The sequence below is a fragment of the Stegodyphus dumicola genome, chromosome 7, assembly GCF_044657685.1.
Source record: "Stegodyphus dumicola isolate Sdum_Otavi_A_Nest chromosome 7, ASM4465768v1".
In the NCBI taxonomy this organism is placed as follows: domain Eukaryota; kingdom Metazoa; phylum Arthropoda; class Arachnida; order Araneae; family Eresidae; genus Stegodyphus; species Stegodyphus dumicola.
This window is the reverse complement of record NC_140774.1, coordinates 34182558-34200111: the sequence shown is the minus strand read 5'-3', so window position 1 is coordinate 34200111 and position 17554 is coordinate 34182558. Positions and strand designations below refer to the sequence as shown.

The 17554-nt window shown below is 33.5% G+C and overlaps 1 protein-coding gene across 4 annotated transcripts in view; it reads right to left on the bottom strand.

Moving 5' to 3' along the window:
• ash2 (Set1/Ash2 histone methyltransferase complex subunit ash2) overlaps positions 1 to 17554 on the bottom strand; it is a 129026-nt gene that overhangs the window by 81814 nt on the left and 29658 nt on the right. For all 4 annotated transcript variants that reach the window (XM_085820079.1, XM_085820078.1, XM_035364173.2 and 1 more), the window contains 2 exons: positions 17244 to 17333; positions 868 to 956 (listed from right to left, as the gene is read on the bottom strand). In XM_085820079.1, coding sequence (XP_085676205.1) covers positions 868 to 956; positions 17244 to 17333 — 179 coding nt within the window. The remainder of the gene's footprint in view (positions 1 to 867; positions 957 to 17243; positions 17334 to 17554) is intronic.

Below are 17554 nucleotides of genomic sequence, written 5' to 3'. Positions count from 1 at the left end.
CTTTACATTTTTCAAGCCTTTAAGTTGGAGAGTTATTTCTCCAAAAAAAGGAATTAAAGGAATTAAAAAAGTGCTCTTGCCATACAATAATCTGAACAGCCGGATTTAATTCTGTGATGGCAAATATGTTTCTTGAGTTTTTTCACTCCCAAAACTTATGTCTCTATATCCAGTTTAATCAGTATCCCCCCCCCCAAAAAAAACTTCAAATATGCTTCCCGCCCCAAAAAAATGTATTTTATTTAACTGAAGATTTGTTCTTTAAGATGTCTCCCAAATACACAGTTACATAATTAATTATAACAGACTATATCTATTTCATTTAGCAGCATCTTATTTTTCCTCTTTATTTTCGGAAAGCAAAATAACATTATCCCTCAACCTTTCTGGAAGTTTATCAATACTTTTACTTAAATCTTAAAATAATTTTATCTTGTAATATTACAATAAAATTCTCATCTTAATAGGTGACATTTTCTTTACTAAAATTAACTCATGCAGAAATTTGTGTATCAAAATTTTACGATAAAAAAGTCCTCCTCTAAAGTTAATTGCCCTTTTGCAGAAGAAACTTCCATTTATTCATTATATTTTTAAACTACTTCAAAGTAAGAAATACAGAAAAATCAGTTCATTTAAATTCTTCAATAATTCATGAAACAATATTCAGAATTTAAGTCAATTAATACATTTAAATTATACAGCTCCTATTAATTTATAGAATGCTGCATAACAAAATTTACTGATGATAGATACATTATTTTAATAGTTAAGAAATTAGTTCATTAAATTATGTTTCAAAACAAACATATTAGTACCACATTTCTATCATATGCTGAAAATATGTTTTCCTATTTTATAACTTACTAGGTTGCTTCTTTGAAAATGTTTCCACTCCGGATGAGTTACAATGTTTGCAGTAAAATGAATAGTATGTCATAAAAGGAACACATTTTCTGAAAAAGAGACACAAGAAAAATACATATAAAACAGTTAAATCCTGAAGAATCAATATAAAAATTAATATATGACAAGCACGTCAAACTAAAGAAAGAAAACTTATAATGATGCTTGTAAATAAATTATTTTATGTGCTACATAAATAAATGAAAGAAACAAAAATACAGGAAATGTTTACAAAGGTATGGCAGATCACTAACTTGAATATAATAAAATGACATACAGAAATCACAAATTTTTCATTTTTTTCCCCAATACTTTACCCTTAATATTAGAAAGACTATTTCTTGTTCAGTTATAAAGTTCTATTGTTCAGTTTATGTCTTAGATGTGCCACCCAGATGGTATAGTGGTTAGGGGAGCCTACTGTGGTAAAGAAGGGCCCAGGTTTGAATCCTGGGGAAGGCATGGATGTTTGTAAATGTATCCTTGGACCAGTCCCTGGTGTGCTCTCACCCAAAATTGGGGTGGAAATAGAAGTCTAACCTCCTTAAGGCTCTTGCAACCATTCTTCCATGAAATTCATGTACAAGACAACAGCACATTTTAGATGTCTAGAGAGCTCCCGTTAAATAGCCAACTGAAATCTTTTCATTCTTAACAACCTCTTTTTATCAATTTCTTCATTACATTGTGATATTTTCTGCATTTTTAAATGCAATGATAGATGACAAAATCGTTGGTATAATTAAAATCATACCAATAATTTTGTTTATAATTTTAATTGTATAAATAATTTGTAATTTTACGTATATCAATGATTTTGTCATCTGTTAATTAACTGATGCTTGGGTCCTATCCACACTTCAGTTATAACATCTTCATTTAGCATTCTTGAAATTATGTGGCTTTTAAGCTGTCCCTCAGAAAATTTTGCGGCTGTTTTTCATTAAAGCCAAACTACTTCACTTTCATTTATTTTATTCAGGCTATTTTTTCAGCAATTAGCATCATTAGTTTGGTTTGGCTTCTTCCCTGATGCAACTGCTAAGTCTAGTAAGTCTAATAAGTTTCATCTAATTTTTTTTTTTTTTTTCCCTCCCCAAAGGCACCAGAAACACTACTAGTTTCAAACTTCACCTTTTTGTCCATATCACTTTTCTAATGCTTCTACCAAGTGTTAACACCATGAATTATTTTTAAAAAATAATAATATAGCAAATATAAAAAATATATGGCAAGACAAATAAATGGATGCTGCTATCAAATGTTATCTGTAAGCATCATTTCTAAAGAAATAATACAGCAAATATAAAAAAAAAAGTTTGGCAACACAAATAAAAAGATGTCGCCACCACCTCATGTATTATTTTTAAAGAAATAATATAATGAATGCAAAACAAATAAAATAAATTGGCAATAATTAGTACTTTATTCGGAATTCTAAAGTTATTTGAAATAAAAACTTTTAACCTCCATGTGCTGGTTTGTTACCATTTGGCAAAGTGTAAGATATTTATTTTTTCTTTTAAGTTTAATCTGCCAGTGATATTTACTAATAACACTGGCAATTTAAAAGTAACAAACCTTTTTTAATCACACACACACACTAGCACAAGCAACTAGTTATTTGAAAAACGAAAATTAACAAAAATTATTTAATGTAAAAGTGAGGTTTGAGAATAATAACCTTCTAGGCTAAAAAATGTATGCTGACACTTAACACTGTACTGTGAATTCTAAAAATATGTTGTCTTTAAAAACTCTATGACTTTCCTGTTTATTTTTATATGGCATAAGTATGTGATGTTTAATATAATAAAGTTAAAAAGGCAAAAAGTTACATCAGCAAGGACTAAGTCCTAGAGCAGACAGATAAACTGCGAACCAAATGAGAGCATAAAACATTTTAACAAAACCTTCTGGTGTGACATTAAAATCCAAATCCCTCAGATTTTCTGTGCTTTCTATATTTATAAAAAAAAAAAAAAAAAAAAAAAAAAAAAAAAGATTTTAATGTTTCACCAAAGAGGTTTTTTTTTTTTTTACAATTTGTAATTTGTGAAAAGATAAACCAGCAACCCCATTTCTTCAGAAAAAATAGTATACCATTCTACACAAAGGGTGCATTTAAATAACCATCTCATGAAATTAAATTGTGGTTCAGCATCCAAATGGTGATATTTTTTTGATTCAAAATCATATTAGTTTTGCAGTTCATTGATTGATTGATGACTGGGCTCTGGCATCAAAATGGAACACTTAAGTTATAACATCTTTATTTAGCTTTCTTTGCACATTTTACTAATCCAAAAATTTTGCTTTTTACTTGCGTTATCATAAAGCCTCATGGCTCTCATCATCTGGGCTTAGAAATTGCAGTTGGCTTGTGGAATATGATAACCTTGGAAATGTATGATTAATACTTCCCACAATTTATTTTCATGAAATTTTTGGTAACAGGCTGTGCTCCAATTATACTCATGCCATACTTTCTGTCTTTGAATATAAAATAAACATTTATATTACATGATTTATGGTTCATCATCACATAAAATGCTTTTGCAATCTGTCCACTGTTTAAGCTTTGCCTGAGAGATTTTCAAGGTGCATTTTGGTTGCCCTTTGTCAGTGCAAGCAATTAATGGAAACACAAGAAAAATTAAGGCCACTTTGACATTTGCGTTCCACTGTTTCCTGCCGATTACACATGACTGTGAAGTATCTAATGAAATTCTAAAATATCTTACTCAATCCTACAGTAGCCATTTATTGCAATTATGGGTGCTTATTTCATTGCATGAAACTAATGTTGAAATATATATATATGTATGTGATATTTCCAACATGGTGATTGTGAGTAGAATACCATGTGGTAGCTCACTGATCCCGTTGTTATAAACATGATTTCATGAAATTGCATAATATTTTTTAATTTCTCAAGGCCATAATGGTCTTGAAAAATCAAAAAAGTATTCTGTTATTTAAAAAAAGGCGGGGATTTGTCATGTGAGTTTTCTGTGCAATGTGACCATGAATAATCTGAACAGACTAGGCTACATGAAAGAAGTGAGCATAAAGAAAGATTATATACTGTGATATATAATCGATTGAGATAATGTTAAAAAGAGTGAAAATAGTGGTTCAAAGAATTTCGGTGGTTTCAGTATGAAAATGGTGAAGTTCAGTGCAGAGTGTACGAAAAATATCCAGAAATACCATATTAATACTTGCAGGTTATACAAGTTTTCTATACAAGTTTTCAGTGAGCCATTTAAGTCAGAAACTTTCATGTTGCACGATCTGTTGAAAGCTATAACTGTAGAAACTCTAGTCTACACCATTAGCAGTGTGCCTAAGAAAAATGGATGAAAGACTATTTCAGCATTAGAAAAACAATTTAACACAGCTTTTTGTATTGCAAAACACAATAAGCTATTTTCTGATTTAAAAAATTTAGTTACGCTGATTAATAAATTTGAAGTAGGCTTTGCTCTCAGGGTATATCAAAATAACAAACAATGCAGGCAGTTTACTTCTCATATTGCAAATATTATGCATAAAAAGGTTATTGTTGAAATTTTAGATTGTAGTTGCGTTAGCATTTTTTGAATGTGTCAACTGATAAATCTACAGAGGAAGAACTAATAATATTGTAGCAAAAATTGTTCCTTGTTCCTTTTGACAGAGCACATTGTGGCTCAATAGGTAAGACAATCAGATTCGGAAATAGAAAGTCCAGAGTTCGAAATCCATCAAAGGCAAATCACCTGAAAACTGGCTGTTGTTTAAATTTTCTTTCCATTAATTTATTTCCTTTATGTTCCATTTATTGGAGATTGTTCACCATTTTCTAGAATGTTCTAAGTCTAGAAAGTTCCATCTCGTTCATCAAGTGTGTATAAGTGGATACTGATTCAGTTCGAATAATAAAGTTTTGACTTGAGTACTTTCTCTTCATTTGTATGATCACTTCATCTACGTAACAGTTTGGTAGAGGTGCCGGGTAAATGAATTGCTACTTAAGAGTTATGCCAAAGCCTATGTGTTCAAGGACTTGAGTTTGGGCTCTTGCAGGATTCAAGTAGGTAGTTCATTGAGGAAGGTAGTTGATGGGAAGGAGGCCAAGCAGAAGCTACCTTCACTTTGAGTAATATAGTACCAGTACTGATCCTGACTTACAAACTACCCAGAAGACCGTGTATGTTCACTGAGGACAACCAACAAGATACCAAAAGATGGCTCAAGGACTTTGATCAAATCCTGGAATGAACAAATGCGGCTGGTGAATGTTATTTTTATCTCACAAGAACCGCTCAACAGTGGTTTAGTAATAATGAAGACACATTTACTAGTTGGGCTGTTTTCAGAAATGCTCTTAAAAACACATTTTGCCATGCAACTGATGTAAAGTGCCCAGCTGAAAGACTGCTACTCACATAAGTGCAGCAAATTGATGAGATGTCTGAAGCTTACATTTAAGACGTACTTGCTCTATGCCGAAAAGCAAACCCCTCCATGCTTGAAGATGAGAAAGTGGCCCATCTCATGAAGGGAACTGAGAAGGTCTTGTACTCATCTCAGGACCAGGACAGCATTATTGCTTTCAAGAAATGCTGCCATGACATAAAGAGCCTTCGACAAAACCATATCACTCAACCATGATTCTAGAGGCTACCCATGCCTCTGCAGTTTTGGCCAATGTAGATCATGAGATCTATGATGTGTGTCACCATCAGAAAAGAGCTTCAGAAGGTCCTGCCACATGTTCAGAGCTATATGGACAAAGAACCTGAGACACCAAATGACTTAGCATTTGTGGTCTGGGAGGGGTTATAGCAACACTTACAGAAAGAGGCAAAAACACTCCCTGACTTTCTGTTTCAGTTAGGCTGCAGTCAAGAAATGAAACCAGCAAGAGAGGCACCACAGGTAGGACAAACCTGTGGAGGACTGACCATAATGTGCCCTCTGCTATCATTGCAGATGCCCATGGCATGTCTTAAGATACTGAAAGGAGAGATGCCGAATATTTGAAAATGCAAGAGCTTTTAGGACAATACAACCCTCAACAAGATATAGACACTGATTCTCTATACAGCTTCGATGACAAGTATGCATAGCCTACTCCTTCCCAAATAAGAAGCCTTATCTTATCCGCAATGCTATCTCAGAAAACAGTCACAGGTATGCTGTTCCAGCTATTCTCCACACTGACCCAATGAGAAAGAAGCAACCTATGCAGCAGGTGAGGCCACACTTGAAGAAAATTCTTCAACATACACCACACCCAAGTTAAAAAAGAATACTACCTTTTTCACCATGAGGGGGCAGTGTGTAAAAATCCCTGTTGATTCAAGTGCCAATTATTCTCTCTTATCTAAAAAATTACATTGACAACTGAATGCTCCTGTGTTTACTGAGAATGGACCTACAATGAGAACTGCCTGTGATAAACCCGTGGCTGCCTCGGAATGCTGTGTGTTAAAAGTTCATTTGAATAGGACTAAGAGGATGTTTGAGTTCCTTGTGTTTTCGCAATGCAGCGATCAAATGATACTTGAGATGATGATACTAAAAATCAAATGATACTAGATGGAACTTTTTCTGTGCTACCAATCCTTTCAGACAATGAAGGTTTAAATAAACCACAGTGCTCTTTGTTTGCCGTGACAAATTATTTAATTGAAGCAAACTCAACAAGGCAAATTTGTGCCCTTGTGGTGTAGTGACTGAAACCACTATACAAAGCCTGGGTTGTAATACTGGGTTGAAATGAACTTCTCAAGTTCCAACAATAACATGAATTTTAATAAAATAAAAGCATTAACAATCGCAAATCATGATGATATAGGACTTGGATACATTCAGTCCTGTAAGTTCAGAAATTTTGTTAACAGGAAGAATGCCCTATCGCTACTAACATTATACACGAGGAGTTATAGTACTAGCGGGACAATATGTCCATTGCTCCAGCAAGAAAGTCCTAGCTTTTCTCAGGAAAGCTATTTTCCTTTCTCGCTGCTCAAGACCTTACCAGCTCATAGTGTTGTTACCTGCTGTGAACTCCTCAAGGGGGGAAGATTCCTTCACTCGTACATAACAAAGTTGTCGATATCCTGACCCTGATGAAAAGACTTCTTTTATTCCTTTGTCCATCGGAGTGACCTTTGAGGCTGCAACCAGAATCATTTAAAAAAGGCACCTCGTTGTAACAGGATTTCTCCTCTGATCTGAAAGAGCTACCATTGCATTCAGAAATCATTCATCCTAGACAAAAGAACCTCTATGTGATCTTATCCTACACTGAAGTATGGGAAGAAAACTATTTCCATACTTCCCAGAAGTATGGGAAGCAAATGGAGCTATGATTGTTGGGAATAGATTTCTGATGTGTGAAAGAGAGCTATCGATACCAGCTTCAGTTGTCATCATAGAGGATAATTCTGTTAAATTATGAGTAAAAAATTGTTCTTGATGAACGAAATGATACTGAAAGGGATGAACTTAGGTTGTTAAATGACCATACAAATGAAGCTATTTGCTCCCTGAGTGGTCAGGCTCAAGAAGGCTCTGAGGGACATAAGTCCAGAAAAAGGTTCACTTGGGAAGAAATTTTGGATATTGATCTGACCAATGCTGAGGAAGACAAGTTGTTGAGTCTACTAGAAAAATTTAGTGATATTTTCTGCTTTAACAGTATAGCAAGGAAATCGTGAAAGAATGCAGTGAAGCACAAGATGAATACAGGTGACAGCATGCCAGTCAAAGGCCACACTATGTGTCAACCTCTGAAAAACATGTGCTTGAAAAGGAAGAGCAAAAAATGGTAAAATAAAATGTGATACAACTGTCAGGCAGATCATGATCATCTCCAGTCGTGCATGTGAAGAAGAAAAATGATGAATGGCATTTTTATGTTGATTAAAGAAGATTGAATAAATTAACCAAGAAGGCTGTCTATCCATTAACTTGCATCAATGAAGCTTTGAGCTACCTCGCTAGTGCAGATGTTTTCTCTATGATGGATCTAAAATCAGGATATTGCAAATAGAAGTTCATGATAAAGACAGAAAAGACAGTCTTCATGATGCCAATGGTCTCTATGAATTTTACCTCAAGTCATGCCACTTGTATTATGCAATGCTCCAGTCTCTTTGCTATTTCAACAACATAATCATGCACGGACCTAATTTCAAAGAACATCAAAAATTCTTTAGGAAAGTTCTGAACGATTGATGCTAAATTCCAATATATCTTCATTCGGAAAAAAAGAAACTGATGGTGCTGAGACACCTAATCGATCAACATGGGATCTATCCTGATCCACAAAAGGTAGAGGCTGTAAAAGTTCCATGTTTCAAAAAATATCACCGATGTCTGAAGTTTTCTGAACCTGTGCTCCTACTACCAACAATTTATCAGAGATTCTGCTGATATCACGAAACCCTTGCATGACTTGCTGAAGAAAGATGTAATATTTCCTTGGAACACATTACACAGAGAATCTTTTGCAACTCAAACAGTTCTGGCCCTGTTTTGGGACATTTTATTCCAGACACAGAAATGAGAATACATTCGGATGCTAGTGACTATGGCTTTGGGGGAATACTGGTTCAGATCCAGAATAGCAAAGAAAGAACCACAGCCTATGCATTTGAAATTGACTACACTGCAATTGAAAGGAACTATTCTACAAATGAAAAGGAATACCTTCCATCATCTTGGCAATCAGTAAATTCAGGCTGTATCTCTATGGAAAACCTGTCATAGTAGTCACAGATCGCCACTCTTTATGTTGACTGGCCAATGTCAAAGATCCGTCTGGAATGCTGGCACTTAGAACTCTCAAGAGAGGTGATGCATACCAAAATTATCAAATAAGAAATGGTTATACTGTAGAAAAAGAAGCTATGATCCTACAGCACAGCAATGGTTATTGGTAGTACCAATACAACTTTGTAGCAATGTTCTAAGAAGTCTTCATAATGCTCCAACTGCCAGTCACCTTAGATTTACTAAAACATATGACCGAATAAGGAGAAAGTACTATTGGTCAGAGCAATATGGGAGCACATGACAGTATGTATCACACTTTTGAGAATACTAAAGATGGAAATCACCACTGCAACTTCCACCAAGACAGTGTCATCCAGTAAAACTCCCTACATACCATTTACCAAAATTGGAATAGATTTCCTTGGATGCTTTCCCATTACCTGTTGGCATCAAAATTGTCAAATTTATAATTGAAGAAATTGTACTGAAGCACAGTGAATCAATTATGCCAGCTATCTCATCTTCTGATGAGTGCCTACTATCCACTGACAAATGATTTAACAGAAAGATTCAACAAGACAGTGACAGACATGTTGTCCATGTATGTAGATGTTGAGCAGAGAAATTGGGATACCATCCTACTATTTGTGACTTTTGCCTACAATTCAGCGAAACAAGATATAACAGGATTCAGACCATTTTTTCTCATCTATGGTAAAGATATCCAGACGCCACTTGAGGTAATTTTTCCATCCAATACTAAAGAACAACATAGCATCTAATTACCAGAGCTGAAGAAACTACAAAATTTCACATCCTCAAAGCGCAAGCCACAGACAAGTGTCGATGTGACGAGAAGTATTAACCTATTAGCTAAAATATCGGAGATGTAGTCTGGGTCTCCACTCCAGTGCGAATGATTAGATTATCCGAAAAACTCTTAATCCATTACTTTAGACCATATCGAATAACACAACTCTCTGACGTGATGCACAAAGTAGAAAGTATGGAGCAAAATAAGAGACGGAGTTCAAAAGACATCGTTCACGTTTCGAGATTGAAACTCTTGATTATTATCTTGATCCAGAAGGACAACTGGATGATGGAAGAATGTGCAATACTTCTACAAAACCTATTACAAGAAGCCAGACCAAATCACAGCGGGATGCTGTTTCTTCCTAAGTAGAGGGAAATCTAGTGAAAATTGTTCCTTTCGACCAAGCACATTGTGGCTCAGAGGGTAAGACATTGGATTTGGAAACCGAAGGTACCAAGTTCAAAATTCATCAAAGGCAAAACATCTAAAAATTGCTTTTAGTTTAAATTTCCTTACTGATAATTTATTTCCTTTATGCTCCATTTATTAGAAAATTTTCTGGAATGTTCAAAACCTAGAATGTTCCAGTTTGTTCATCAAGTGTATATGAATGGCTACTTATTCAGTTCGAATAGTAAAGTCTTGAGTAGAGATTTTACTATTACAGTAATTTCCTCTTCATTAATATGATCAATACATCTACGAGACCACATATGTTAGGTATATAAGACATAAGGCTATAAAAACATCATTCCTTTTAGCTGTACATATTGACTCTTCTCTTGTGTATTAAATAACTATGAAACTTTAGATCATGAATTGCAAAAGGAATCAACTGATGGAGAAGATGCTGGACAGTAGGGCTTGATCTATAAACATGACTGAAAGAGAAAAAATGAATTTGCTGACATGTTGAAAAAACACATAAAGGAGCTTGTAACACAGTAATGTATTGCACATAATTTAAGTGTATTGGACTCAGTAAAAGACACAAAATATCTTGATGAACTGAGCAATTATCTCAAGACATTGTATAAATTTTACGCTAACTCTCCGAAAAGACTAAAGTTACTAGGACAAGTTGCTCAGCTGTTGAAGTCAAAACTTCTGAAATTCAAATATTTACATCAAATTTGATGGGTATCAAATAATGCCCTTCTTGTTCTGTTAAAGAGTTACGATGCAAAGAAGAAAAATAAGTGTCAAATGAAAAGTGAAAGGATGCTTCTGTGGCCAAAGGATTGTTGGAACAAATGAAAAACTTTCAAACTGTCTTAACTTTACATTTCTTGCTACATTTTCTTCCATATAGAAGGAACTTTCTCTGACTTTTCAAGCAGAGGTCATGATTTTTAGCAGGGTAGAGATTCATATTAATAATGCAATCTCAGAATTGAATGACTTAAAATCTAAACCATACACACAAGAATAAGAGTTTGTCAATTCTAATGTTAGTGGGAAGTTTAGAAAAATTCAGCTTACAAATTCTGACCATCAAATTCATGATTCAGACAAACAGAACATAATTTCACATTGAATAATGTGTCCTAAGAAACATTCTTCACTGAGGGATCAAAAACTTCATTGACCCACTCGATGAAAACTCGCAGTGTTATCCAGGCTTTGCTGTTGGCCCAACATATCACATTCAGGTGGTTTTTCTGCACCTCCCTCCTCTTGAAAACTTGTGGATTTTCTGAGTAGCAGACAAGAAACGGTTTGATTTTACGTCTCCACTTGCACTGGTTCAAAACAAGAGGGTAAGCCTATCTTTCATTAGCTTGTGGCCAGGCAAAGATATTTCCTCTTGCGTGATGTAGGTCCTCTTAGAGATTTTCTTCCAAAAAAGACCTGTTTCATGACAATTAAACACTTACTGGGAAAGAAAGCCCTCACTAGTAATATATAATAGTAACTCTGCCCAAATTTATCAGCAGCAGCTGTATTAAGAGCTTTCAGCCGCATATAAGCATTCTATACCGTGCCATGCACATAGGGGACAATCTCTCCTCGTGCTTGGATTATAGCTTCTAATGACATCATTTCCTCTACGCTTAGGAGTGCCTTTACTTTGTTTGGGCTTGAGGTATACCTCCATAAAGTTTGTTTAAATTTTGATAGCAGAACCAAAAAGATTATTATGTGCTTTGTATTTTTGTGCTATAAGATTACACTTCTTACAAAGCCTTAGTGTGGCAAATTTAATGTAAAAAATGCAGTGATTTTTTTTTCCCTAGAGAGAAAATTTTTTATTTCGTCTTGTGCTAACTCCGTAAATGTGTATTAAGTACAGAGATCGTTAATAAATGTATTCTTGATTTTAAACACTTCTTATTAAAGATGTTATCATTATTTCATGTTCATTATATATCCATTTTTTGCAGATGCAATCTCCGAAAACATGATTCAAGTCATTTTTCAGAAGTAGTAAAAACGTCGTTGGGAGCTAGCATGGTAAATTCACAATATTTATAATCAGTCTGAAAAAGTAAAATTTAATTTTTAAGTTACACTAATATATATTTGGAACAGAGAGATACATATTTAAAACTTTAAAATATTACTTTATGATTACCCATTTTTTAATGTGTAACATCTTTTGTACCTTTGCATAAAATTAGTGTTTATCAGATAAGGAAGTTTCTTTTCTTACACACATATACAGTAAAAAGTCTTAAATTCGGATGTCCATAATTCGGACCTCAAAGCTACAAACTTTCTGCACATATGCGTTTAAATACGTTTACGCATGCACGTTTAATGTATAACATGTTGGCTTTAGTTTTTCCTTATGCAAATTTTAATGATATTGAAAAGTATTGTGAGGCAAGAAATATTAAATTTGAAAAAGATAAGTTTGATTTTAGTAGAAAAAAAATGAATACTCGGGGAAAGTTAATTTTGTAGAACGAGAGACTAGCTCAAGTGAAGTAAAGTACTAGAAAAGGGTACCATCAAATTTGCAGTAAAAGTAGGCAATCGGATAAATTGGATTGAGTTAGATAATGTGTTATATAATCCAAATCTAAGGAGAAATTTACTATCAGGAGCAAGGTTAGAAAAGGCAGGTGTTCATTTTGTGATTTCAAAAGGGAAGATGTGGATATACTTTAATAACTGGGATAGATTATGCTACGCTAAGAGAGGAAATTCCGTCAAAAATCAGTAAATGCCAAAGAATGGGATAAGGCAATGAAAGAAGAAATTGACACAATGAAGAAAAGAAAGGTTTGGGAATTAGTCGAAAAGCAAGAAAATAAAACTATGCCTGGAAACAAATGAGTCTATGCGCTAAAAAGAAATGAAAAGAATGAAGGGGTTAGATACAAAGCACGTTTAGTAGCACAGAGATTCAGGCAGAAAAGAGGTGAAGATTTTGATGACGTTTACAGTCCTGTACCAAATTTTTCAATCATAAGAATATTTTTCACTATACTGGTGTGTTTATATGGATGGACTAATTGTCAGTTAGATGTAAAGAACGCATATTCATATGCACACCTAAATGAAAAAATTTATATGACCCAACCAGAAGGATTTATTGAAGAGGAAAATAAAGTGTGTTTATTACACAAAGCCATTTACGGTCTACATCAAAGTGGACGTGAATGGTTTTGTGAATTTGAAAGTACTTTAGAAAATCTACATTTTAAGAAAATACAATGGTGTATTTGTGTTTATAAGAGTTCAAATGTAATTCTCTTGTTATATGTAGATGATATTGTGATTTTTGGTAAAGATCAATATAGTATAGATAAAATAATTTCACAGCTGAGTAAGTTTTTTTATCTTAAAGTATTAGGCAAAACTAAAACGGTACTTGGAATTGAATTCTTAGAGAACGAGAATGAGGTTTTTATACATCAGCAAAAATATATCAAAGAAATTTTTGAAAAATTTAAACATTTCCAGATACCAATAACTTCACTTCCCATAGCTAAAGGCACTATTCTTACAAAATTAGATTGTCCATCTACAAGTGCAGAAATTGCAAAATGCATACATTACCCTTCAGAAATCTGTTGCGATGTTTAGTTTTTGTAGCTAACAGAACAAGGCTTGATATTACATATGCAGTGAATATCTTATCACAATTTCAGGAGAATCCTGGAATTAGGCATTGGGAAGCATTGTTGAAATTGCTTGGTTATCTCAATAGTACTCAATTATATAAGTTAAACTTATCTAAGATTAAACATCTAAATTTATATTGTTATTCAGATGCTGATTATGCAAGTAATAGGGATGACCATGAGTCCATGGGAGGATTTATATTAAATTTTTAGTGAAGTACCGGTAATCTGGAAAACTGTTAAACAAAAATGTGTAAGTTTATGAACTATGGAAGCGGAGTTTATCTCCTTATCGGAGGCAGCAAAGGAATTAATGTGGATGAAAAATGTCTTACAAGACAAAATTTTAAAGTTTAATTTAAAAGAATGTAAACTATTTTGTGATAACAAGTCTGCCATTGATTTTTCTAGATCGCAAATAAAAAATCTTCGAACTAAGCACATAGACATAAAATATCACTTTATTAGAAGACTAGTAAATGATGGAGTGTTTGACCTTGAATTTATCACCAGTAAATCAAATACTGCGGACTTATTTACAAAAGCGGCAATTGCTGTTAGTTTAAGAAAGTTTTGTTTAGATGTTTTCAGCGTTTAAAGACAATAAGTGTTTTCGTATGAATTGAACTATGAACTTCTGTAATTCTGTGTAAGTTTTGGTTTTGTCTTTGCATGAGGAAAAGAAGGCCATTTGTTGGCTTTAGTTTTTCCTTATGCAAATTTTGATTGGAGGTCAATCGGTGGTAAGCTAACGTGGTTGCCGCTGATTGGCCGCTGACATCAAGATCGGTAGGTTGGCCGAGTATTATATGTACGCCAGTATTGGCGAATGTCTTATTATGAGTTAGCATAATGCTAGTTTTCTTTCACTCAAATGATTTTAATTGTAAAGGCTACAGTGTTAGCTTATTTTATTTTAATTTACGAAATAAAGCATGAATTTTATTTAGATTAGTCTTAGCTTTATTTAAGGGAAGCAAAATATGCTTTACCTTTATCACCAATGCCACCATAACGAACGGTATAAGCTAAGTTAAAATTATCTAATTAAGTTAATGTTGCAGATTGCGTTGTTCCTTAATCTTCTAATTGGATCCGGCTTATTATTTTTTGCAGACTGTTAGAGCAATTTTATAAAAGCAAGCTTGAACTTTCGATTATGTCAAAAAGAATTTACGATTCTGGAGCTGCCAAAGAATCTACAAAGCGAAAGCATGTTTTGATGTCCATCAAACAAAAAGTGGAATTGCTGCAAAAAATGGATAAAGGCATATCCTTTGTTTCTCTAACCATTCCAAAATCTGTTTATCAATTTCACGCTGCTCTGCCGGGGGAGGGGGGCATCGCGGCGCGCAATGAACTGGAAGTTCTGTCAGCAGTATCTTCAGGGCAGATGTTTTTATTTTATTCGGCTTATAATTCCTTACTAAATGTAGCATTTCATCTCAATGAACTCCATCTTTAATATGATTTAAATCAAATTCCTCATCATTATAAATATCATGAATAGACACCAAATAGTTTTCTGATTGCAATTTTCTAATTTTGACTATGCGTAATGTATGCTTTACGCATGTGTGCATTGAAAGAGATATTTAATAAAGTAAACAAATAAATATTAAGCTTTCTTTTGTATATTTTGATACCCTTTAGAATAATAATAATTGCTCTTTATTTCATAAATTACGGTTTCATATTTTTAATTTTATAATTTCTGCATGCCATCTTACCAGATTTGATTGATGATCTACCGGAAAAACCGATAATCCGGAATTGAAGAAGTCCTGACGAGTCTGGAATAAAGATTTTTGACTGTATTAAATTCAGCGACAATACTGAATTCACTTTTTTCTTTCATCTAAAGCAACAGAATTTTAGAAATGACATGAATGTTAACATGGAAATAATGTAACATTTGCAGAGGAAATATTTTCTCAAATGCGAAAAGAACAGAATGCAACAAAACTGCAATAATGACAATATACTTAATGGCACACAAAGCCTTTACAAATGGGCCAAGATCGCAGCGCTTTAGTTTTTGCACTAAATTCATTAACTCAGCTATTTATATAATCTAAACGTTTAAGATTACTTCTGATATTAACAGGGTCTTTTAAATATTTTATAATTTTATTATTTCTTGAAACAGGAAGCCATCTGCAGAATGCTGCGGTTACATTTTTTTCGCTTCAAATAAACGATAATTCACAGACTTCCGTTTAACTCAGCGTGTCATTCAACGAAAACAAAACTGTATGAATCCCGCCTAAACGTCATTAAGCCAAGAGAAAATAATGTCATTGGAAAGTATGGCCAATTACAAGTATGAATTTTCCCTATTGCGTGTGGTGCGGTACAGAATGCTTATATGCCTCCCAGCCTCTCTATGTCGCCCAACACTGTGAATACAGGTTCTCTTTTTAAATGTTTTTAAGCATCCACGGCTTGCCTTACATGCCTTCTCATCTTCAGTCGATTTATTTGGTGTTTTTCGGAGAAGGTCCAACTACACATTCTTAGCCTTAGCGCAAATGATAGCTTCCGACACCGAATCATCTTTTAACTGCTTCTCGCTAATCCACATCAACAGCTTCTCAACATCTTTGATGAGTTTTGGACGGTGCTTGGAAGTAACAGTAAATTCTTTGGCCACATCAAATTTCTTAATTTCTTCCTTCTTCTAATAGTGCAGATCGTCTATGTTGAATCCATCGATGTCGCAGATCCATGAGTTTTCACCAGTTCCGTCACTCTTATGTTTAATCTATGTTTTCTTTTTTAATTTCAATGGACATGGCTTCTTTCTTTTTCTTTGCATCGTTATCTGAGGCAGCAATCTTCTTGGGAGGCATCTTGAAATAATGATTTTCAGGTGAAATATAAAAAATAATTAACTCACAAGCACACAAACATGTACATCAAAGACCACTGAGTGATCTGATGAGGAGATTCTCTGAGTCGAGCCTGATCGGGAAATGGTGCCATGCATACCAACAGCCTGGCTGGCTGCTCGTTACTCGAGTCAATGCTCATATTTAAAGACGAATTTTTTGCTCATACTTTTCTCGTATCTCAAATTTCTTTTACATACAGGTGCTCGTATCTCGAGGTTCCACTATATGTAACAATGGTATAACATAATTATAGTATGTATTATTATATTAATTATAACATACCAACATAATATTATTAATTAGTGATAAAATAATAGTATGCATATATATGTGTGTGTGTGTAAATACTATTATTCAATCCTTTGAATAAGTTACCACTTCAGCACTTAATAACCTTATGAATCTCTTCTAAAAGTATGTTACATACTGTACTTCAGACATCTCCAACAAACATTATTTTCTGTATCCCTTTTAGTATCTTTACTTATTTAATAAATTACATTTATGGTCATGATATTTAAACTTTAAACATAGGCATAAAAAACACTGAAATAAAATGATCAAAATGTACAAGCACATAATATATGAAATATAAAATGCAAACTTATCTTAAGATTTTTTTTCCTTCATGAATTATCTGGAATATTTGCTCAGTATTATATAACAAAGCAAAGGAATTACAATAGTAACTAAAAAAATAAAAAATTTACTAATTTTTAAAATAATTTGAAGTTTAAAAGTTTTTTTTTTAAATTTAAATATTTAACTATCTTTAATTACCCAAGTGGGATGCTGATGCAGTTCTCATGAAACCATTTAGAGCAACCTCCACACTGCAGTTCAACAATGTTTAAGTTTCTTTCTCGTCCACTAGAATAAGAAATTTGAAAATAAATGTAAAAGTTAAATATACAAACGCTTGAAATATCTTTTACATTTAATATTAATCCATCAAATATACTCATTACAAAGTGCACTAAAAAGACTTTAATTAGTGATGCATAGTTGATGATACTTTAAGAACTCTTTGCATATTATGCAGGAAAAAAAAAAAAAAAAAGATTTCCTCTTCTGGTCCTTACTATTAATAT